Source organism: Carya illinoinensis, chromosome 12 (genome assembly GCF_018687715.1).
Source record: "Carya illinoinensis cultivar Pawnee chromosome 12, C.illinoinensisPawnee_v1, whole genome shotgun sequence".
NCBI lineage: Eukaryota > Viridiplantae > Streptophyta > Magnoliopsida > Fagales > Juglandaceae > Carya > Carya illinoinensis.
In genome coordinates this window covers 25,896,412-25,918,631 of record NC_056763.1, presented here as the reverse complement: position 1 = coordinate 25,918,631, position 22,220 = coordinate 25,896,412, and the positions used below count along the sequence as shown (strand labels likewise).

General features: G+C 37.6%; 3 protein-coding genes and 1 long non-coding RNA gene across 8 annotated transcripts; 1 reads left to right on the top strand and 3 right to left on the bottom strand.

The window, feature by feature from the left end:
* The first annotated feature begins 2,957 nt into the window (after window positions 1–2,957).
* On the top strand, window positions 2,958–5,164 carry LOC122289907. Its single transcript, XR_006236252.1, has 2 exons — window positions 2,958–3,401; window positions 4,877–5,164. It is a non-coding gene; the product is annotated as an uncharacterized LOC122289907 (long non-coding RNA).
* A 2,547-nt stretch (window positions 5,165–7,711) lies between these two features.
* Window positions 7,712–9,562, bottom strand: LOC122289905 (6-phosphogluconate dehydrogenase, decarboxylating 3, chloroplastic). The gene has a single exon (XM_043097299.1). It carries the CDS (start codon window positions 9,360–9,362, stop codon window positions 7,872–7,874), a length of 1,491 nt encoding a protein of 496 aa, XP_042953233.1. The 5' UTR covers window positions 9,363–9,562; the 3' UTR covers window positions 7,712–7,871.
* Window positions 9,563–9,746: 184 nt separating this feature from the next.
* Window positions 9,747–17,560, bottom strand: LOC122289904 (translation initiation factor IF-2-like). 5 transcript variants are annotated; one of them, XM_043097294.1, is made up of 9 exons: window positions 17,220–17,560; window positions 15,914–16,024; window positions 15,057–15,117; window positions 14,440–14,554; window positions 14,044–14,113; window positions 13,216–13,546; window positions 11,258–12,295; window positions 10,668–10,817; window positions 9,747–10,529 (listed from the first exon to the last, which is right to left on the bottom strand). In XM_043097294.1, the coding sequence occupies exons 3-9, from the start codon at window positions 15,081–15,083 to the stop codon at window positions 10,095–10,097; spliced, it is 2,166 nt and encodes a 721-aa protein (XP_042953228.1). In that variant the 5' UTR covers window positions 15,084–15,117; window positions 15,914–16,024; window positions 17,220–17,560; the 3' UTR covers window positions 9,747–10,094. The 5 variants fall into 5 exon arrangements, with proteins under 5 accessions (XP_042953228.1, XP_042953229.1, XP_042953231.1 ...); XM_043097295.1 differs by having other exon boundaries at window positions 15,937–16,024; XM_043097297.1 differs by having other exon boundaries at window positions 15,914–15,986.
* Window positions 17,561–18,300: 740 nt separating this feature from the next.
* On the bottom strand, window positions 18,301–21,116 carry LOC122289906 (V-type proton ATPase subunit E). The gene is made up of 6 exons (XM_043097300.1): window positions 20,838–21,116; window positions 20,564–20,664; window positions 19,981–20,137; window positions 19,411–19,607; window positions 18,973–19,072; window positions 18,301–18,561 (listed from the first exon to the last, which is right to left on the bottom strand). Exons 1-6 carry the CDS (start codon window positions 20,937–20,939, stop codon window positions 18,526–18,528), a joined length of 693 nt encoding a protein of 230 aa, XP_042953234.1. The 5' UTR covers window positions 20,940–21,116; the 3' UTR covers window positions 18,301–18,525.
* Window positions 21,117–22,220: the final 1,104 nt, after the last annotated feature.

Genomic DNA, 22,220 nt, shown 5'->3' with positions numbered 1-22,220 from the left:
TTTTCATTTTACAAGCACATGTACGTGCATGCAATTATACGAAAACCTAGTTTTTCCTTTTAAAGATGAATATGCATGCACTATGCAATGCAAACATCAATGCACAAAATCTCCAAAAAATATCAACATCAACATCAACCAAACATAATTAACTTCATCCTCAAATCCATCCGACCCCCGACTCCTCGGACTCAATCTTGAATAACCAATCAGTCACAATTTATCGTTAAAGCAAAGATATATTTTAATTTAAAAGAAAGTTTAAAAAATACTTACAGTGCTATATAATAATTTTTGGAAGATTAACAAGCTGCAAAAGGCAAAAGAAAAGCAACGTAACAGTGCAAAAGCACTGTAGCCGTGGATTGTAAAATACCCACTTTTGAATAGGGACGATCCAAGCTTTGAGAGTGATAGGGAATAGCTTAGAGATATTTATGAAGCTAGTGGAAGTGAGGGTTGGCTGTGGGTGGTGACGAAAACGGCGGTGGAAGACCAAAAAGCCCAAAACAGAAAGTGGGTTGGTTGAGTTTCACCGATGACGGATCGGAGCTGGGGTTGGGTGGGTTAGGTAGCTGGGATGCCGATGATGATGTGGTGAAGAAGTGGTGACCAATGGTGGAGGCACGGCAGTGCGGGGAGCACAAAACCCTGCGGCTTGGGTGGTATTCATAGTAGTTAACGGCGGCGTTTGGGGGGCTGAAAATGGAGGGGTGAGGTCGCCGGTGGGTGGGGAAGAAAATGGAAGCAACGGCGACGGCAAAGGGTGGCGCATGACGGAGCTAGAAGGAAAAGGTGCTGCGACTTCCAGCCGTGCATGGCGGCTAACGGCTACACAGGTTGGCCTGAAAATTGAGGGAGGTGATCACCAGCCGGAGGGGAGTCGATCGATGGGGGTGGTGCACTGCACGGCGACAGTTTGGGCGGGATGAAAAACGGACAGAGAGGGAGGGGGAGGGGCTGGGTCACGCGGGAGAGAAGCAGGGAAAAAATGAAAGAAAATGAAGAAAAAGAAAAAGAAAAAGAAGAGAAAAAGAAAAATGAAAGGAAAGAACTGAGATCTAGTCCTCACATCTAGGGTCCAAAAACTGATCCAACGAAAGTAACTTTAAAAGCTATAAATTTTATAAAATAATTTAAACACAATATCTAGCTAAAATATAATAAATAACTAGTACATACTAACAACAAAATTTTAAATTCAAAAACAAACTAAAATAAATTAAACAGTAATTTAAACTCAAAATAATAATTAATATTAAGAAAGCTCTACAAAATAAATTTTACAATTAAATAAATTCAATTAAAATACCATAATTTAAAATAAAAGAACCATTATTTTAATTAAATTAAAATACTTATTTAATAAAAATACACATAAAAATGAGATATCACAAATTATGGTTCCTTATTTATAGAAAAGTATAACTCTAAGGTAGATCTTTACTACTATAAAAATCTAACAAACAAGGAGGAATGAATTAAGCGGGATATTTTTATGAGTAATGCTATATACAGTCATTTTTATGCATTCTCTGCGCACTCCACTGATATGATTGGTTGGATTAATTTTTTTTTAATACACAACTAATCATATCACTGAAATACATAAAAGAGTCTGTAAAAATGACTACACATAAAATTTTCCTATTTTCATAGGCCTGCTTTGAACTTGCCTGTTGCGTCAGATTACGTGTGCATTGATTTTTTTCTTTATGTCTTTTTTTTTAACAACCTTTCATGCTCTAAAGTTGTTTTTTTAATTAATTTTTTTTAAAAATTAAAGATGTTAAAAAATATATTTAAAATAAATGATAAACGAAATTTAAAAAAATATATATATACTAATGGTACACCGTAAAAACTGGACAGTCCGCTAGCCAACCTGTATGGTATCAATGGTAGATGCCCAAAAATTTTTAAAAAGTAATTGTTTAATCCATCTGGGGGTTGCCCTCCCGCAAAAATTTCCATTTAGAAAACAAATTCTCCTCAACCCATTTTATTTTATTATTACATTTTTTTTAAATTTTCATACTTTTTTTTAAATTTCTATATAAAATATAATAAAAAATTTAACTTTTTCAAATCCAAATACACTCATAATATCTAAAACTAATATTCTAATAATATTTTATTCAACTCAACTCAACCCAACATCCAAACCCACTTACTCTCTTGTGTCTACTCTCTCGTGCCTTCCGTTTGTCATTTATGATAGTTCAATCTTTTATAAAATTTTAAAATTTGAAAAAAGATGTTTTTTGAAAAAAAAAAATTGATCATTAAAAAATGATAAATTTTGAAAATATTACCCTTTTTAAGAGATTTATTAGATATTAATAGCTCAAAACATAAGGAGAGACATATAACTGAGTAATTAAGAAAATGTAAAACGAAATGAGTTGAAAATAATAAATAAATAAAAGAATTATTTTAATAAAATGGAAAAAAATAAAGAGTGAGATTATGAGATATCGGAAGTTTTAAGAAGTTGAGTAGTCAAGATTAAAAAATAATAATTTTTGAAGAACAAAATAGTATAATTTTAAGAGTTATTCTATTCTCAAACTGATGTGTACAATTTGATTTGTAAGATTTAAATTTTAAAATTTATTTTTCAAATCAAATTATGTAAAGTATACAAATTCTATTGAATTCTAAAGAAAAATGAACTGAATTGTACAAATTACATCGAGTTGTATTCAAATAGATCTCACAAAACCAAGTGATGTTAACTGCTAAATTACTTGCAATTAATCAGGTGCCACCTCTACTGCCAGCAAAGACAACCAACTCTAGCTGTACTCTCCATCTGTCATGCCAGCATGTCATTTCAACTCATCACTGTAAACTTCAGTCTAGATGGTCAAAATAAAAAAAAAAAAAGTAATTCTACCAGTCGTCCCATACAGTCGGTCTGCAGTCGCCACATCATCAACTGCTTTTTTAATTGTTTTCTTTGTCCAAACCGAAATAGAAAGAATAGAAAAGAGGCAAAAAAAATTAAAACCGAGCTCAAAAATGATATTCCCGCTTCTCTTGTGCTTTGTTCGTCCTGTAACTTTGGATTTGCGCTCACAGAAATTCGCAGCTTCGTGGTGCTCTAGCATCTTCGATCTCAGAAAAATTTCATGTGCTCTTTTTTGAAGCTTTAAACTGGTCTTCGATCTCACAGAACCCCACTTCGGCGTCGTGTTTGCTCTGGTCTGAAGCTCGGGTCTTCACGGTGCTCTGGTGCTTAGTGGTGTCGTCTTCTTCTCGAGGTTGGGTTCGGCTTCATGGTGTCGTCTTCTACTCGAGCTGGTCCTCGGCACCGAGATCTTCAAGTTTGAAGTGCCGTCTATGCTGGCATTTTTGTGGGTCTCTAGGATCCTTGTGTGGGTCATCTGAAACCCAGCGTAAGTTTGGGTCTCTTGTTTGCTGGTATTTATGCATGTATATAATTATTTTGTGACTTCCTGACAACAAAGTTGTGTCTTGTTTTAATATTTGAACTTCGCACTGCAGTCTGGACTAGCAGCTTACAGCATTTCATCTTAACCATGCGTATCATGTTTTAAGAAACTACAAAATGAATCGTTAGGGGGCCCATAAGTATAAACTCTTGACACATGAAGTAGAAAAAAGTGCAATGTACAAATAATTCATGGTTACTTCCACTAATATAGTACTTTACAATCCACAATCACACTTCAATTAAAAGAAAAATATATACCAACTTTAAACAACAATACATGAAATAAAACACCAACTACTCCACGTGTGATACAGAGTGCTATTCTAGGATGGAGGAAGCTTGTGGGGATTATTCCCCCTTTTTGGACTTTTAGGTAAAATACAATTTGTTAAGATGAAAGCCGAAGTCCTCAAATGCTTCCTTGTTGGTTATGCTGAGGTTACATTTAATGGATTTTAAATGTTGTCTCAGAATTTATTTTTTTAGTGTTCCTCTTTGGATAAGGCAATCAATTTGCTGAAGGCTTGGAAATTTGGCTAGCAGCTGGGCATAATGCTCTCTTTTCATCCTTAGCATGAGAACTATCAATTGCAGACATGAAATTTGATCAGGGTTATCCCTTTAGCTTTATGATCAAACATCTGACATGGAAGGTGTTTTAATCACAACTTTTGACTTGATTACTTGTGGATTGGGTGCCTGTATATAGACTCAAGAGGGACCACGGAATCTTGACATTTTCTGTACTGTACACAGCTTAGCAGTTAGAGGAGCGGTTGAGACAAGTTAATGACCCCAGTTTGAAGTTTACTTGGGGCAATCATGTTTGATAAATATATTCCACCAAAGCAACCTGGCAAAGGAGACATTAAGGACCCAAATATATAAAATGACCTCTTGATGCATGCTTAATTTTTTTTTTCATGTCACTCACATCATGTTGTTGGTTTTTTGGTTTTCAAGGATTCCCAAAATGGTAAAAGAGTCATGAGTAACTCTGCATGGTGCTTGCATACCTGAGACTTCTAATTGGCCTATGCATCTTCCAACTTTTCCTTCACATGATAAGTACCATACATATTTCGAATAGGCCATATGCATCTTCATTTATATTGACAATTTCCCTTAGCATGCAGTCCTGGATGATGTCTTGTGTGTACATTTATATTGGCTGAAGAATGTTAATTATTGACAGCATTTTGTGTTGGATCTATTATTACAATTGTCTTATCCCCCACCCCATCAACTGTACTACTTACTAAATGACTTGGAGCTTACTCTTTTAATTTCTTCCATTTTAGAATTAGAGAAGGGTCTGCATGGACTCAATATATGACATGGTGCCATAATATGTATGTGCATGAAAATCATCTATTAGATATGACTTCTCATTAAATATTCTTATTTTAACTGCAGGAGTATTGTCTATGGAGGCTGTGTTGCTTAGGACATGTTGAAGCTGCAATGGAGAGTAGCCACACTTTGAGCAAATGCATTTATGTTTAATTTTATAATGTAATTTAGCTTCATTCCCAAACTGGCTAGAATAGAAATGGGAGAACAAATTCATTTATGTTTAATTGTATAATGTAATTTAACCAGTATGTACAAGTCTGTGGGTGTTTCATTTAATTGAAAAGTTTGTAAATTTGGGAGAACAGATTGCAATAGAAAGTAGAAACTACAAATATGAGAATTATCTTATGGCATTTGTCTGGATTTTTGTATGTTAGTGCGGTAGATTTGCTGATGATCTTCCTGATAGCAACTTTCTCAAAGACACTGTTGATCTTCCTGATGGCAACTTTCTCATTGGTTTCCCTATTGATGGAGGAGCACCATATGCCCCTCTACCTATGGGTTTGATCAGCGCGTACTTGGTGTCGATCTCAAACAACATTTGCCACATTGAGTAGTAATGCTTCCATTGTTTAACTCCATTCGGAGGCTCAACCATGTTGGGGATTATTGATGCCCAGGATATTTCAAAAGATGGCAAAAATTGGACACAAAGATTTCACTACAGAAAAAAATACCGCGGCTTTTCTATAAAAGTAAAAACAGAGGATTACAAAGATGAGTTACACATAGGAGTTATCCAGATGTAACAAACTCTCTCCCTCACACAGAATAACAAACTCTATCTTAAATATCCTCACTTGGCACTCTATTTTCAGCATACTAATATAGAATTCACACACCACGCAATAAACTAGAAGTAGTTCTATATATAGGCATATTGAGAGGCGGTTAATTGATGCTGTTTGAATGGTTGACCATCCAATGGGCTTCCTTTTATCACTTTGCAGCACCAAGACTTAAGAAGGAAGTGAATTGGCCATAGCTTGTAAATCGGCAGCAGCAACAAGTCAAAGAAAGTGGCTATCTTTGTACTTAAGGAAACATGCCATTGGATGAGTAGGAGCAGAAAATGGTGGTTGCCGACTTATCTTCTAAAAGATTTAATAGCAAAGTTACAATTTTGTCTCCACCTCTATCAAACCAGAGTCGCCATTGCCCTATAAATTCACCACCCCAATAAGTGCAATTTATTCAGTAGCAATCAAACCGACAAAAATTATGACCAGTTCTTGGAAGAACGATACTATCAACGACAAGAATCACTGATGGTCCTAGTTATAGCAATCTACACATAGATAATTGTAAAAGAGTTCAAAATTCGATTCTTACTTGCGGATTAAACTTCTGCGGGGGTTTTGAATTTCTGATCTTTTGCGGTTACCTTGTTTGCGATCTCGCTCTCTCTTCGACTTTTTTTCCCTTACTTTATACTATAAATTATAACTTCTAACTTTTTCCCACCAAGAAAACATTCTCAGATTACAAATCCGGAGAGCATTCGAGGGAGGAACCATTCCTGGGCTTTCACATCATTCTCAAAGCCAGTTTTCCAACAACGAAGCTCGGGATTTATCACTGGATCCAAAACAAATTCACCGACCCTCTAAAAATAACTTTCTTTTTCATTAAAAAAAGCAAAAAAATTTGGAAAAGAAAAAGATTGACCTTTTAGAAACTGGTGATGAGGTCAGATGTAAATAGATCAAATGGGTCTGAGAATTAAGAATGGTAGAATCGGGTGAGAGAGAGGCAAGGAGGAGATGAAAGAAAAGACAAGATGGGTTTGTAAGAAAGGTTTAGGGGAAGGAAATAGTAGAGGGTACCGTAGTGGTGTGAGATCCATCGAAGGAGAGGAGAGGAGCGCAGTGCAGTGCAGTTTACACGGATCTTTCTTTGCTATTTTTCAAATTCGAGAGAGGAGCGAGAGGGAGGGAACCAAGGAGAAATGAATTCTGAGCTTTCGTCTGAAACCGAAACGATAAAAGAGGCTAAAGTTAAAACGGTGCGTTTAGCATTTTTTCCATGTCAGCAGCCGTTTGCACCAGGCGACTGAATTTAGCATTTCTCAATGTAATATTATAGAAGCCGGAAAATTCCATAGGAAAGAAAGGATACTGCCCCAACCTGGGAAAAGGACCAAACATTTAGCATGGGGAATAAACGACCAACCTTGAAAATCACAAAGATCCATTCATGAAGAGAAAAGCTGTTGAACACGTGCAAATCCAAAAGCAAGCTGTGTTTGGGGACAGCATTCTCCTTCTTTTAATCCCAGCAACTTTCTAAAACAAAGTCAATTCCCATAAACGTTGTGGATTTTAAGACTAGATAATCTCTTTATAGTAAACCATGTAGAAATATATTTCTAAATTACTTACCACACGGGTTGCCGATGGTAAAGCCAATAGAAACACCATAGAAACGTTCCCATTTCCTTCCGCTCTTACTACAGTAGCTTCAACCTCACCTATCTATCAACTAATCGCCAGCAATTAATTAACCATGGTAGAACACCAGATTGATGCTTTGAACAGGCACTAAGAGTACATGATACACCAACTCTTGAAACAGAGATTATTGCCCCCATTGATTCATCTAAGCAATAAGTATGCATTCTCTCAAGCAATTGAAACAGAGAACTCGACAGTAGCAACCTTGTCCCCCGTAGAATCTTCATATCTTCTCCAAATAGTCAAAAGTATTTACACAAGTAGTCAAGTACAACACAGAGCTTGATTCTAAACATATACCGTTAGGATATATCTACCTTTGACAAGGACTGAACAGTTCAGAGAAGCAAAACTAGACAGATGTAGTCAATAAAGAAGCATTGCCGAGTATCTACAAATTAAACCTCAGTAGAAGTTAAAACAAAGCAGAGGAAAAGAATTTAGCTCGTAAACTCAGAAGGGATGCATTTTCTTATTAACGACCAAGAAAGCAAGGCTAAACAATAATTCCTCTGCCAAACACGAAATACATCCGATTCAAATAGCAATGGGAAACATCAGAACAACAAAATAACCCACCAAATGATAGTGACTAAAGCTCAATTGAGAGCACCAACACCGGCATCACTCTTCCGAGCAAGTTTTGTCCACTCGGTGTGAAACGACCCTGGCCTATCGATTCGCTCGTACGTATGCGCCCCGAACAAGTCCCTCTGTGCCTGCACGAGATTCGCAGGTAGTCTCGCCCGCCTATAAGTGTCGAAATAGGCAAGGCTAGCGCACATCCCAGGCGTACTAATCCCGGCTGATATTGCCAGCCCCACCACCCTCCTCCACGCCGCCTGCCTCTGCACCATCTCCCTCGCAAAGTCGGGGTCCACAACCAAACTCGCCAAATTTGGGTTCCTCTTATAGGCCTTCTTGATCCTATCCAAGAACACGGCCCTTATAATGCACCCGCCTTTCCAAATCCTCGCCAACTCTCCCAAATTTAAACTCCAACCTTTCTCCAAACTCTTCGCCCTCAACAGGTTCATCCCCTGCGCGTAGCTACAGATCTTCGACGCGTACAATGCCTGCCTCACATCGTCTATCAACCTCTTCTTGTCAATCCCGCCAGGCTTCACCTCCTTCTCCTCCTTCAACCCGGCCTCTCTCAGAACCTTCGCGGCGTTCTCTCTCTCCTCCTTCAGCCCACTCAGGTACCGGCAATCCAACGACGCAGCAATCGTCGGAGCCGCAACTGAGAGCTCCGCCGCCTGCTGTACAGTCCATTTCCCGGTTCCTTTCATTCCGGTCTTATCCAAAATCTTATCCACCAAATCCCCATCTCCATATTCGTCCTTAACCCTGAATATATCTGCAGTAATCTCAATCAAGAAACTCTCCAATTCCCCTCTATTCCACTCCGCAAAGATCTCCGTAAGTTCCTGGTTCGATAGCCCCCCAACGTTCTTCAACACATCGTAGGCCTCCGAGATGAGCTGCATGTCGCCATACTCAATCCCGTTGTGGACCATTTTCACGAAGTTCCCCGAGCCGCCCTCGCCGATATAGGTGACGCACGGCCCATCGTTTTTTACCTGGGCGGCAACTTTTTCGAGTATGTCCTGGATATTGGTGTAGGCCTGATAGGATCCCCCGGGCATGAGAGAAGGGCCGTTACGGGCACCCTCTTCGCCCCCCGACACGCCCATCCCAAGATAGAGGAGGCCCTTTTCCGAGACCTCGTGGATTCGGCGCTCGGTGTTCTCGTACCACTCGTTTCCGCCGTCGATGATGGTGTCGCCAGGTTCCATGAAGGAGGAGAGCGCGGCGATGGTCTGGTCAACCGGATTACCGGCTTTGACGAGGATGATGATCGATCTGGGGCGTCGGATGGAGAGGACAAAGTCTTTGGGGTTGTATTGGCCGGTCAAGGGGAGGCGGCCCTCGTTGTGAGCTCGATCGACGGTTTCATCAACCTTGGAGGTGGTGCGGTTGTAGACGGAGATAGGGAAGCCCTTATCAGCGATATTTAAAGCCAGGTTTTGGCCCATGACAGCAAGGCCGGCGAGGCCTATGCGGGAGAGAGCCGAGGAGGCATCCATGATTGTGGAAGGAACGAAGGAGATTTGGTTTGGGATTCACAATGAGTGGTGACAGGTGATGGGGTTGGTGGGGATACCGGTTGAGTAGGTGAATTTATGAGACGAGCAAAAGCGAGCTGCCTACTCCTTGGTGGGGTGAAGTGACGGACTCGTCGAGGCAGTGAAGGGACAGCAACTCAACCACCTTCGAGAGGGTGCCGTAGTAAACGTCTTTGACTCCAACACTTATACGCACTCACTGCATTTTTTAGTCAGTTTGGAAGTTTATGAATTAGTTTATGCTTAAATGTTATTATCATATGCATGGAAACTATAATTTTCTTGATCTTTGATCTATCATAAAGGAAAGCAACCTTCTTATATGCAATTAATATTATAAACAAATAATCAAAATCAAGAAATTTCTCCCTATTCAGCTTAAGATCCAATGATCACCGAGTTTCACTATTGTACAGCACAAATTGTATCAAACTCCCAAATATTTTTAAGGGACCTATAAAAAATTGTCCTACACTGATCAAAATCAGCTGCCGCTACAAAATTATTTGGATGAATAATAATATTCATCTGGGATCATTCGTTGCAAAATGGCTGGAAGTGCCCTGCAGCAGCAATTCCAGGGGCTGACCCTTCTGTTACAAGCATTTGCTATGAGTTTAAGCAGAAATGCAGAGAAGAGCAAAACCATCGACTCAAAATAAAGGGACAATCATATCTCGCTGAACATATATATCAGCACTCAATTCGAACGGCACCACTCTCTGAGGAAATGAACTTTGGCTTCCTTACAACTTGCTCCAAGCACTGGATGATGTCTCCAATCCGTAAATCATCCCAATCGCCAATCACAAGTCCACATTCGTTTCCTTTTCTCACTGTCTCTACATCCTGCTTCTCCCGCTTAAGAGATGAGCAGGATCCTTCAAATACAACTTCCCCACTCCTCAAAAGCCTCAAGGTTGATGATTTTGAGACACAGCCATCGATAACCCGGCAGCCAGCAATTTTCACATCATCTCCCTTTGACTTGCTCCTTCCTTTGAGCTCAAATATATTCAGCACCTCAGCCTCCCCAGAAACCTGGGTCTCGCTGGTTCCAGGGGCCTTGTCTACTATCAAACTGCCAATTTCTTCCAAAAGGTGGTAGATCACTCGGTGCTGCACTATCTACAGCCAACAAAGAAATGACAACGATAATAAGATTTTTCAAACTTTATTATGCAAGGCCATTCTCTCTCTCCTCTTTTTTTTTTTTTCAAAATCTAACATTAGAGGATTGAGGTCGAAAGCAAACAGGTCAGTTACCTTTACACTGGCTTGAGTTGCCGCCATACTGATAGAACTAGATGGACTCTTTACGTTGAACCCAACTATATATGCACCACAAGCTTTTGCAAGTTCCACGTCAGATTGAGAAATAGGCCCAACACCAACATGAACAACATTCACAAAAACCTGATAACCAAAGTGAAGAATGCATAGATTATAATGAGGGATAAGTTTAAAAAGCACTGAAATACCAGATAATGCTTTCAGACGACCTCTCCAATGTTTTACTAAAAGCAGCAACTGGGCCTAGACTCACTTAGTGAGAGGCCTTGGGAGTAGAGTATAGGCTCAAATCTTATGCAGGAAGAAATAACTTATAATTTAGTAACATTTGGGGAGAAAATCTATAGGTTGCACCGTTTGTTCTGGTACACTTGGAATAGTGGAGTATTTCAAACTTGAGTTTATTTCTGAAATGACCAGGTTTAACACATGACAAAACAGATGGCTACTGCTTATCATATTGTAAGATCAAACAATCATCATAAGTTAAAGCAACAAGTAATTATTGTTGAGCACCACAAAGATGGTACAAATTCTAAATAGCTATAATGATCTTGTCATACCTGAGGACTATTTAAAGTCTTCAATGCATCTGTGACAGCTTGGACAGTGCCCTGAACGTCTGCTTTGACTATCATTGGCATTTCAATCCTCCTAGACAACTCATCTGATGGTTCTAAGGAATCTGTTGCCCCCTCGCTGATCTTTCTAAGCCTATTTTTCTCAAATTTCTTTTTTCTCCCCTCACTAAGCATTCTAGCTCGCTCCTCAGAGTCTACAACAATAATATCATCACCAGCCATTGGGAGCCCCTTCAGCCCTTCAATTTCAATGGGCATTGCAGGTGTTGCCTTCTCAGTCAACTTCCCCACCACATCCCTTACAGCCCTTATTCTACCCCACTCTGAGCCAACAACCACATGCTGCCCACAAACCAAAGTCCCTGCCTTCACTATTGCCGTAGCCAACGGCCCTCGTCCCCTGTCAAGTCGTGCCTCCACCACATAAGCTTGAGCAGGCCCATCAATTCGTGCTTTCAGATCCATCATTTCAGCCTGGAGAAGTAAAGCCTCCTCCAAGATATCCAATCCAGTCTTCTTTACAGCTGAAACTTCAACCACCTGAACATCGCCTCCCATCTCCTCCAAAAGCAAGCCCTCTGAAGCAAGCTGGAGTTTTACCCTTTCTGGGTCAGCAGCTGGTTTATCACATTTATTAACTGCAACAACAATTGGCACATTTGCTGCTTTAGCATGAGACACAGCTTCTAGAGTTTGGGGCATCACCCCATCATCAGCGGCTACAACTAGCACCACTATATCTGTGACTGCTGCACCTCTTGCCCTCATTGCACTGAAAGCAGCATGACCAGGTGTATCTAGAAATGTGATTGATGCTCCTGATGGCATACCCACAATAAAAGCACCAAGATGTTGTGTTATGCCTCCAGCTTCCTTTGCTGCTACTGATGTTTGACGTAGAGCATCCAAAAGAGAAGTTTTACCATGATCAACATGACCCATAACTGTCACAACCGCAGGCCTGGGTAAAACTTCTGCACCCTCATTGGAGTGTAGCCTTCTAACGTTGATTCCAACTTCCTGAAGAAGTAACAACGTCACATTTAAAATCCCAAAAGTTTCCAAAACAACTAAAATTCATTTAATACTGAATGTATAATATGAATGGAAAAAAGGAAAAAAATGCTAAGGAGCAGCAAAGTAGTAATAAATTATGGCAGCAGCAGCAGCAGGTACAATGATAATAACAATAGCAATAGTAATAGTAATAATAACAATTTTCTTGATAGGTAAAGTAGTAGTAATAATAATAATAATAATAACAATCACAGAACAATAATAGAAGAAAAGCTTTTTGGCGTAAAAGTCAAGGCAAATAATTATAGTGCTTGCTAAGTTTATAGCATGCTAGGGGGTTTGTCTGGTGCAATAATAAAACCCAGCCCACTTGGTAGTGCAGTTGTCATGTGAATCCGCATTGAAACATGCTCATGCTTCATTAAAGAGCCTCATTGTCACTGACAAGTGTAGATTAAGAATTTAAAAGCCCAAGAATCTTATAATAGCAGCACCCCCACCCCACCCCACCCATGTATCTCATAAGTCCTAATAATTTATTCAACAGACCATTCTTTTGCAAAGTATGTAATTCTTTCCTCACCATTATAAGTAAGATTCTTCTTTCAAGTTAATCAAAGATCCACCAGGTACACAATATACGATGCTGAAATCAATTTTGATTATGTGTACGATTTATATCTCAAAACTGTCATATGGTGACAGTATAGACAGAAATCAATATTCCACTCTAGCTGTAGATAAGAACTAAATACATTTTTTTTTTCCTTTGATAGGTCCTAAATACTTTTTCGGTCCACAAATAATACTCTTATGTTCTCCAATTTGGTGTCAGTTATCTGAGAGAATTTTTTTAATTTATTTTTTATAAGTAGTTACTTGAGAGATAATTGTTTGATAGGATATGACCAAAAGGGAAATACCATTGCCACCAGCTCTGCAATGTCGATGCTGAGAGGGTCAAACTCAGATTCAACCTTTTCCCCAACATTTACAAGAATCTCCTGCAGAACGGGTATTGACTCACCAGCACGCTTGGCAAGCTCAATAATTGTCATGCCTTCAAATATGTCAATTGTTTTATCTGTGTTGGTTCTTTTTAGTTTAGGAGGCACATAAGGAGCTTCAACAGGTGGTTCAGTCCTGACTCTTTTCACAAACTTCCCTTTTCTTGGGGCTTTTGTATGGGAATTCTTCTCGTGAACCAGCTCATTTGCCCGTTTCGCCCATAGCTCTGGAGTGGCATGAAAACACCTAAAGCAACACATAAGAGCAATAAAATTAGACTGGAATTTCCTCATTACAGATAAGTTCTTATGTGAATATAAAAAATATTGGATAGCAATTTATCATTTTCAAGTGTATTTACACCCAGTCATCCTCACTTTCAGTCATGTATGGATTACATAAAATACAACTTATGTTTCCCTATTTCAAAGTGTTCTCATAAGCCACAACCCTGCCCCTCTTTCCATAAGACTTTACATTGCCCCTGACAATGGCCCATAAAAAGAAAGGCAAAAAAATACTGCAACCAGCAACTTTAGAAAGCTAGAGAACGACATGACAAAGGTAGTAGTCAAAAGTAGCTTCCTACCACCAGATAAACGAGTAAAGATTTCAAAAAAGAAAAAAAAAATTGTTTATCGAAAAGCAATTTAATCCCAATAAAAAAATAGAGGGCACAATCCTAGTACAAAAAAAAGGTATACAAGAGAATCCCCCATTCAGGAGAAAAAGAACTACATTACCTTGTAAGGGGCAATACTGCTCGCACCTTGAGATCTGCTAAACCCCATAACACTAAGCTGAAAGGGAACTCTGCAGCACAAATTTTGGGAAAAAATTACTAAAGGGTCACGTACAATCTTGAGATTTTCTCAACTAAAATAAATCTGAAGTGTGCATCTCAACACCTATCACCATGGTACTTAGAAATATTTGCTACCAAAAGTACACCACAAAATCACCTGAAGCAGTTAAGTTTAAGACCTTCTCAAGTTTGAACAGAAACAGTAACAAAAGCCAGAAAAACATGTATAATTTTTTTTTTTTAAATAAGTAATTAGTAATTTTATTGAAATAAAGATGGGCATAAGCCAGGTACACTAGAAGTATACATGTGCAAGTATAAAATTTATAAATACCTGATATGCATCTCAATGAAGTGGGGGCATCATCAAGTCCAAGTGAAAATTTTGACTGACCTGCCAGCCTTGGTTTTACAGAAGTTAAAGCTCTTGTAAGACCAGTTCGTACACCCTGCACAAAATCTTGTTATAATGGCGAAATGAAGAGGACAATGATAAATATCAAGACCAAAAAAACTGTAATTTGCAAATGGACCATAATGCGTCTCAACAGAAAATATTAGCTTCTCAGGAATGGAAGCCTTCTTATTACACAAATAAAGTGTGAAAAAAAATGGGCACGGTGAAAAACAGGGCACTATAAATAGTATGAATTTGAGAGACTTGTTTAATCCATTTATACATCCACCATCTATCGACGCGTGCGTGCGTGTAGATATGGTAAACAACCGATTGTTTTAAAAACCTAAACTAGTGTAAAATGGTAAGTTTAATCATTTAAGAATTATTATAACACTGGTTCATATGTGGACCCAACCTCCAAAATCAGGGCCTAGCACATAGAATTTCAGTTTTAGTTGTTAGTACAATAACTCTGATAGGAAAAGAAACAAAGATCCTAGCAAGAAAAATGGGATCATAATTCAGATACATATCGATAGCTAGCAGCTTACCCTTTTGGTAAGCTCTCTCCAAGCCATTCATAAGCATGTCAAACTCCACGCAGTTAGAGAACTAGAGAAGAACACAAATAATCATTAGCTTAAAGGCAAAGCCAAAGAAGCACTTAAAATCAACCATAACCCACAAACATAATGTATCAACAAAGTGAGGCTGAAAGCAAACTACTCCATTTCATTCCATGTTAATATTTACATATATATAAAGTTTCCAATATTCACATGACACAAGAAACATACTTTAGCTCAACATATAATCAGAATTCTCGATTGCTGATCAAGTAGTTGAGAACATATATCCAAATTAAACATATTGTTCAACAGTGGCCATCTTCTTCAGTAAAATTAAACAAAATAAAACAAACGACACGAGCCAGGATTTTCCAAAAACTAGTTTACATGATTCATGATTGCCAAGACTTCCCATCTATCATTTTACCATGATTCATGATATTTTTTTATTTTTAAAAAATATTTAAAATTGTGTAAAACATGATTAAAATAAAAGAAGAAAAAAAAAGTGCATTTGCATTTATCGGTTTACTTCTTTGGTTATATATCCGGTCTCCGTATCACTGTCCATATTTTAAATTCATTGGCCAAATTTTAGTTAGATTTTAATTTTGACTAATTCACTACAAGTGTTCTTAGATTAAAAAATAATGTTAAAAGACGTAAAAATTAGAAAAATTTAAAGTAAAAAAAAATTCTGAACTACTAAAAAATAAAAGTTTGTAAAATATTTGAAAAAACTTACTAGAAAGAGGACTTATGTTTAAATAAAAAACAAAAGAAAAAATAAATCCCATTTTCGGAAAAGGAAAAGGCTGCAAATAAAACGACATCGTTACCAAGGGGGTAGAAAAACCCTTACACCACGGCTCATCATCCTCCTCGGCTTTCCTTGTTCTCTCTGCGCACCGCCTGAAGAGTTAAGCCACACCATAACATTGGTTCGGTATCTGTTGCAAAAATTAGGGTAATTTCTAAATTTGCTTAGCCTGAATGCTTGGTTAATTTTCTACATGCTGGGTACAGAATAATCTAAAAGAATGAATGTTGATAATGGCTATTTGAGGGGGGCTGGAAGGGCAAGACTTGGGAAGGGGAAAGTCTTCCCAAAATCCATAATCTTGTTTTTTAGTTGAATTGTTAACTTTAAATTATTTGCTAGGAGTTGTTGCACATTATGTTGGAGTTTTGAGTATGGTTTTAGTGACACTGAAGGCTGAATCACACGCACATTCATGCTTATTCTATCACACGGACGTACGCACCCTATATCCTTATATTTTTATTCTCTTTATTTCAACGTTCTTTCCTGGGTTGAACTTGGTTTTTAGGAAAAGTGTTTCAGCTCAGTTGGGTCAATTAATTTATTTTATTTTTAAATTCCCTGTGGGATCATGTTAATGATAGAGTCCTCTCCAGCACGATACTATTGCATCTTCACAAGATAAAGTCCAATCAGATTGAACAACTACATGTTTCATAGTTAGAGTTGGTCAATATCTTGTATAGATTAATGCGATAGCTTATCAGAGGACTGAGACTCCTACTTGAACTCTGTAAATGTATTCTATTAATAATAAAAGCTGCACCACGACTTGGTGAGCTGGAAATTATTCAAGAAAAGCTATACTTTAACTGATCATGAATCATGGTAAAATGATAGATGGGAAGTCTTGGCAATCATGAATCATGTAAACTAGTTTTTGGAAAATCCTGGCTCGTGTAGTTTGTTTTATTTTGTTTAATTTTACTGAAGAAGATGGCCACTGTTGAACAATATGTTTAATTTGGATATACGTTCTCAACTACTTGATCAGCAATCGAGAATTCTGATTAGATGTTGAGCTAAAGTATGTTTCTTGTGTCATGTGAATATTGGAAACTTTATATATATGTATAAATTATATAAAGTATGAGAATGCATGACGATATTAATGCAGCCAAGAGTCCTAGATAAAAATTCAGGGCTAAAACATGCAAAGACCACTACTACGACTCTTTCAGGACCATAAAAACCTATATAACAGAGCATTTGAATCTATAAAGAAATAAGACTAGCACGTACTTTTTAATCTTACAGAGTAGCATTCCAAAAGCTAAACAGACCCAAATCGAAAAAAAGGACCCAAATCGCAGAGAACAAACCTCTGGGTCACGAGGATGATGGTGATGGCAAGGGATTCGGCGCTCAAAACAGAGGGATCATCTTCTTCGAAATCTGCTTTCCTTTCCATCAAGTAATCATCGAGACAGTGAAAAACCCGTGAGACACGGCGATGGCTAGGGTTTCAAAGCTAGGTTCCTTGTGACAGAGAGAGAGAGAGAGAGAGAGAGAGGGAGAGGTAGAGTGAGAAAGGGATGGTCGGAACTCGAGGGGGAGACGGGCCGCGTCAGACACGGCGGCGGCGGCTAGGGTTACGAAACTTCTTTCGCTTGAGAGAGAGAGAGAGAGAGAAGGGGGGGTCGGGACGTCGAAACTGGGTGGTATATTTTCTATTTATACAAACCCGGTTGTACCGGGTATTGAATACGAAACCCGGATTTCATACCCGGATCGGACCGGCTGTTCATGTTATTATAATTGCTGGTTTCGGCCCGGATCCGGTTATCCGGGTTCCGGATGAAAATGCTTGTCTAAACCGGTGCAGCATGTAAATCCCTCGTTAGGGTCATTACTCGATAAGTTGCTCGAGATCAGTTTGATCAAACTCGAGTTGAACTCGACCCGTTTAAATTATGACTGGCTATTAAATGATAGAGCTCATACAAAATCGGACTTATAGTGTTTGATCTAAAGAATTCACTTTTTTCATTATAAATAGTCACTTTTTATAAACAAATTTTTTAAATTGATCTCTATTTTATTAAAAAAATATATATTTTTTATTTATAATTTTTTTATTCTTACAGTAACTGAGATATTGATTCCTTTTTAAAAAAATACAAAATTAAAATACAACAACTATAAGTGCAAAAAAAAAAAAAATTATGAAATAGGAATTATAGATTTTGTCACTCAAGTGAAAAAAGTAAATTAAATTTTGATTTGGATGGGATTGTGGAGTACGGGATCCAAATATTTGTAATAAAATAATGATAACAGATAAATAGGAAGAGCAAAGAGAAAAATAACTACCATGCTAAAAGTATTTGTAATAAAATAATAGTAAAAATTAAATAGTTAGCCAAATTTACTGGTCACATTTGGCCAGCGGCAGCGGAGTAGTGAACAAATAAGGGGAACATTTATTAAAAGTTATCACTAAGAATAGAGCACTGCTGTTCCATGCCCCAATCAATATGAGCACCACACTGAACACACTAATTTTGGGGGATAAAATTATTCGGCAAACAAGAAAATGAAAATACACAAAGAAAGCAATTGACAATAGCTCGACCAAACTTAGAACCTGAATAAATCTAGAGCCGAAAAACAACACAATCCAACCCATTATGCAGCAACCAAACAAGATAGCCGCTTGCGGATCTGCAATAAGAAAAATATAAAACTTGATTCCACAGTTGTCTCACTCACTGTAGAACATGATCATTGCAGATTGGGAAAGAACAATATAACTAGAAAATACTGCAGCAATGTCTTGCATGAGAAACTCCTGTTTTAATGACATAGTATGATGACCCAAAAAACAATCATCATTGATAGTGAACCACAGGAGGGGGCAACAATAATTAGTATTTTACTTTTGCAACATCATAATTATCTAACCAGAATGGCTATAGATATGATATCACAATGCATGAAACAAGTGACTACCAATTAGAACGACAAAGGCAGTAACGTATACATGCATATGGATTTATGCAGTCTGTGTTAGTTTATTTTACTTTTGAGAAGAAATATACATATCCACGACTTATAATTTATATCCGGAAGTACCTCTGGAAGCTTTTTACGGAACACAACATCCAACCGTGCATCAAGGGTGTTTTCACAGACAATCTTCCCATCTCGAGAAGCCAACACCACTCCTCCAGAGCTGAACAACATAAAAAAATGGTCAGAAGGCTTTTCCATCAACATATTTTTGAATAACAAAGAGGCTGTTGAGAAAAAAGAGATTTTTTGTTTGAAAAAGTGATGTTAGGCAATCCAATTTTAGTTCTCTCTGATTGACTGGCTGCTATAAATCAATAAAAGAAAATGGATGGTGGTTCTGAAATCTTGGAAAGACCTGTCTAAAAGCTGCTTTTGTATCCCAAAAATTAGTTCAGCAGAAGTTTGGTATAGCTCAATTAGAATACTTTACAAAACCTCAAACATCTTATATGAAGGGTCATTGGCGGACAAAACTAACGATTTAAACACAAAACTTACCAGGAAGGACCATGGGCATTATGATGGCTAGGAGCAGGTGGAAGATAGACAATATTGTCGACTATGATCTGAGGTGGATGAACATTTGCTTTCTCAGAATATTCCTGTGCGGCTGAATCCAGCACAGACTGCACCAAGTAAAGATCATCTTCACGGCAACGCAGCAAAACAGCAGGCTCTTTCAGCCTGAGCAAACTCTGGAACACAGAATCATTATCTTAGTAGCAATATCAGAGACCTCAACTTTTGATTCTTGCTAATCTCTTCCCAAAATTTGTGCTGAAACTCATGGCAATTAGAAATATTTCAGCATCCATTGAAGATTACATGGATTGGCCTCTTGTGCATTTAACAGCCAAAATCGATTGCAGCAATGCATACAAAACAAAGCATGTATTTTCTATACTCAGAAAATACCCAAGAACTATGAACAAAATTTATAGGATCTATATATGTAAATGCAACTCCACCTTCTTAAATGCCGAAGCAAATTAATCATGACTACCAAAATATGATTTCCGAAATTGTACTATACTAGAAGACACATTCAGGAAGTCGGATTTTGATGACCTGAACAATCAGATCCTTCAGAAGCCCTTTATATACATGGTGATCACGGCTCACATTCAGAAGCTCCTTGGATGCCGCCTCTTTCATGGAATTAACGACGTCATCTTGAGCCTGAAGAACTTTTATCCGAGAAGCATTAAGCTGCATCGAGTACTCACTGCAACCCACCAACATAAGAATCAATTATTTATCCCCAGCATTCCTGTTTCAAAAAATTACAAGAACGACTATTTTCCAAAACCTTCTTCCATACATTGAATCCTATGTTTGTGGGAAAAAAAAATGCCCTTAACAATAGCATTCTCAGCGATTCGTTACGTTCTCTTTTTTTATCAATAAAGAAGAACTTTATTAATGAGAAAAGTAGGCAAAGTCCATGTACACGGCAAATATACAAGAGCAACATCTATTCGTTACATTCATCCCATATTATACAACCAACTGAACCAAATGCAAGCTCATGGAAGTCCAAATTTAACTTCTAAGCAATCCGAACAACAAAATGTGAGGAAATAAAGCAGTTGTGATTTGTGCGAACAAAAATGAGAAATCAAATAAGCATTCCAGGCAAAAAAGAAATTACATCTTCTTTCGAACTTCGACCTGCTTCTCTTTCCGCTCATACTCTTGCCTGATCTTCTTCTTCTCTGCCTCAACAAGTTGCAACTTCTCGATATTGAATTCCTGCCACCGAGAAATAACGATCACTTGGATAATCAATGCTACGGTCTATACGTACACGTAAGAAACCAGATGAGACTGACTTTAAAAATTTTGGGATTGAAAAATGTCAAAAAGAAGTGGAAATATAGTGGAAATATATGGGGATGGCAAAGGTGATCCGAATTTGGGCCTACTTCTTCGGCGGAAACAGAGATCTCGTTGGCCTTCTCCTCGGCTTCCTGGAGGATGAACCTGACCATCTGCTGGATCTGCTTAGACACATCGGCGTCATTCATTTTCACTGTTCTTTGAAATCTGAATCGAAAAAGAAGGAGATCCAAGAGTGTTTGAGCACCGGAGTTCGGTTCGGGGAGCTTCCTCGATCTTGATTGGGGGAACTAGACGACGAGAGAGCAGTATGGCCAATATATATGCGTCGTTTCAATGTCGTTGGGCTGAAAACGTTCTCCTTTTTTTACTTCTTTTGGCGTAGCCATCATAAATGACAAATTACAACCTTTATTTGCTACTCTCCAATTTTCATATTTTAAATAAATGGAAAAAAAAATGTAATAATGCATAATTTTAATTAAGGGTGCCAAATGTTATATTTTGCTGATTTAGTAATGCAATATATCATTTGAATAATTTGAGTTCTAAAGCAAAAATTATCACCAAAACATATTATGAAATGAAATTTATCTCCGATTTAAGATTTAATATAAACAATATTTTACATTAATTTATAAATTTATTTTTATGTAATTTTTTTATAACTAAAGTAATTTCTTTTTACTAAACATTAAAAGAAGTTCACCCACCCACGCTTCATGGGTGATCCTAGCAACCCTGGAGCGGGGCGAGATGGGTTCCAACCATTTGGAGGGGTGGCGGTTGCTACCTCCAGAGTAGATCAACTCTCTTGTTATCAATTTAGATTTTTTTTTTCTTTTAAAATGAAAATAATAATTTAATATGATTAATATTTTCTCTAATGTTCAACTTTTACAATTATGGGATGAGTTCGATCATTAGGTTCTTTGATTTGTTCGGAAAAGAAATGAGAGACAATAAAACATCTTTGATTACGATTAAAAGGAACAATCTCAAATAAAGTAAGATCCAATTTCGGGTCATTTCAGAGTACTACATTTCAATTGGTAATAACGTTCATTATTTATGTTCTAATACAAACGTAAATCCTATATACGTGTAATGCTCATGACCACGAAGCCATCCAATCAAAGTAAGTGGGTTTGAATTATTATTCCAACTTTTGTCTGTGTTTCTACGAGATTGTACAAAGGTGACCGAGAGCGACAAAATCATCTTGTCTCGGGCCCATGGTTAATAGCAAATACTTCTAACATCATCAAGATTTAAATTCTTAAAAAAAAAAAATTCTTTTTTCCCCGCTAAATTGGAACCTGTAATGCCAAAATTGTTCATGATTTTTGTATAAAACATTATTCGTATGGAATACACCTGTTGAAAAAATTTTAAAATTTTAAAAAAAATTGATAGTTACAAATATAAATATACAAACAAATATAATTCACGACTATATATCACGTTAT

What these genes read in the sequence shown, in the direction of transcription:
- LOC122289905 (XM_043097299.1), bottom strand. Translation starts at nt 9,362, where the DNA reads ATGGATGCCTCCTCGGCTCTCTCCCGCATAGGCCTCGCCGGCCTTGCT.
- LOC122289904 (XM_043097294.1), bottom strand. Translation starts at nt 15,083, where the DNA reads ATGGCTTGGAGAGAGCTTACCAAAAGG. An exon ending in GCAGTATTGCCCCTTACAAG is followed by an intron (nt 13,547 to 14,043) that starts GTAATGTAGTTC and finishes GTGTTGCTTTAG; the next exon opens with GTGTTTTCATGCCACTCCAG. An exon ending in TTGCAGAGCTGGTGGCAATG is followed by an intron (nt 12,296 to 13,215) that starts GTATTTCCCTTT and finishes TTACTTCTTCAG; the next exon opens with GAAGTTGGAATCAACGTTAG.
- LOC122289906 (XM_043097300.1), bottom strand. Translation starts at nt 20,939, where the DNA reads ATGAATGACGCCGATGTGTCTAAGCAGATCCAGCAGATGGTCAGGTTC. An exon ending in GTCGAAGTTCGAAAGAAGAT is followed by an intron (nt 20,138 to 20,563) that starts GTAATTTCTTTT and finishes GGTGGGTTGCAG; the next exon opens with TGAGTACTCGATGCAGCTTA. An exon ending in AATGCCCATGGTCCTTCCTG is followed by an intron (nt 19,073 to 19,410) that starts GTAAGTTTTGTG and finishes TATGTTGTTCAG; the next exon opens with CTCTGGAGGAGTGGTGTTGG.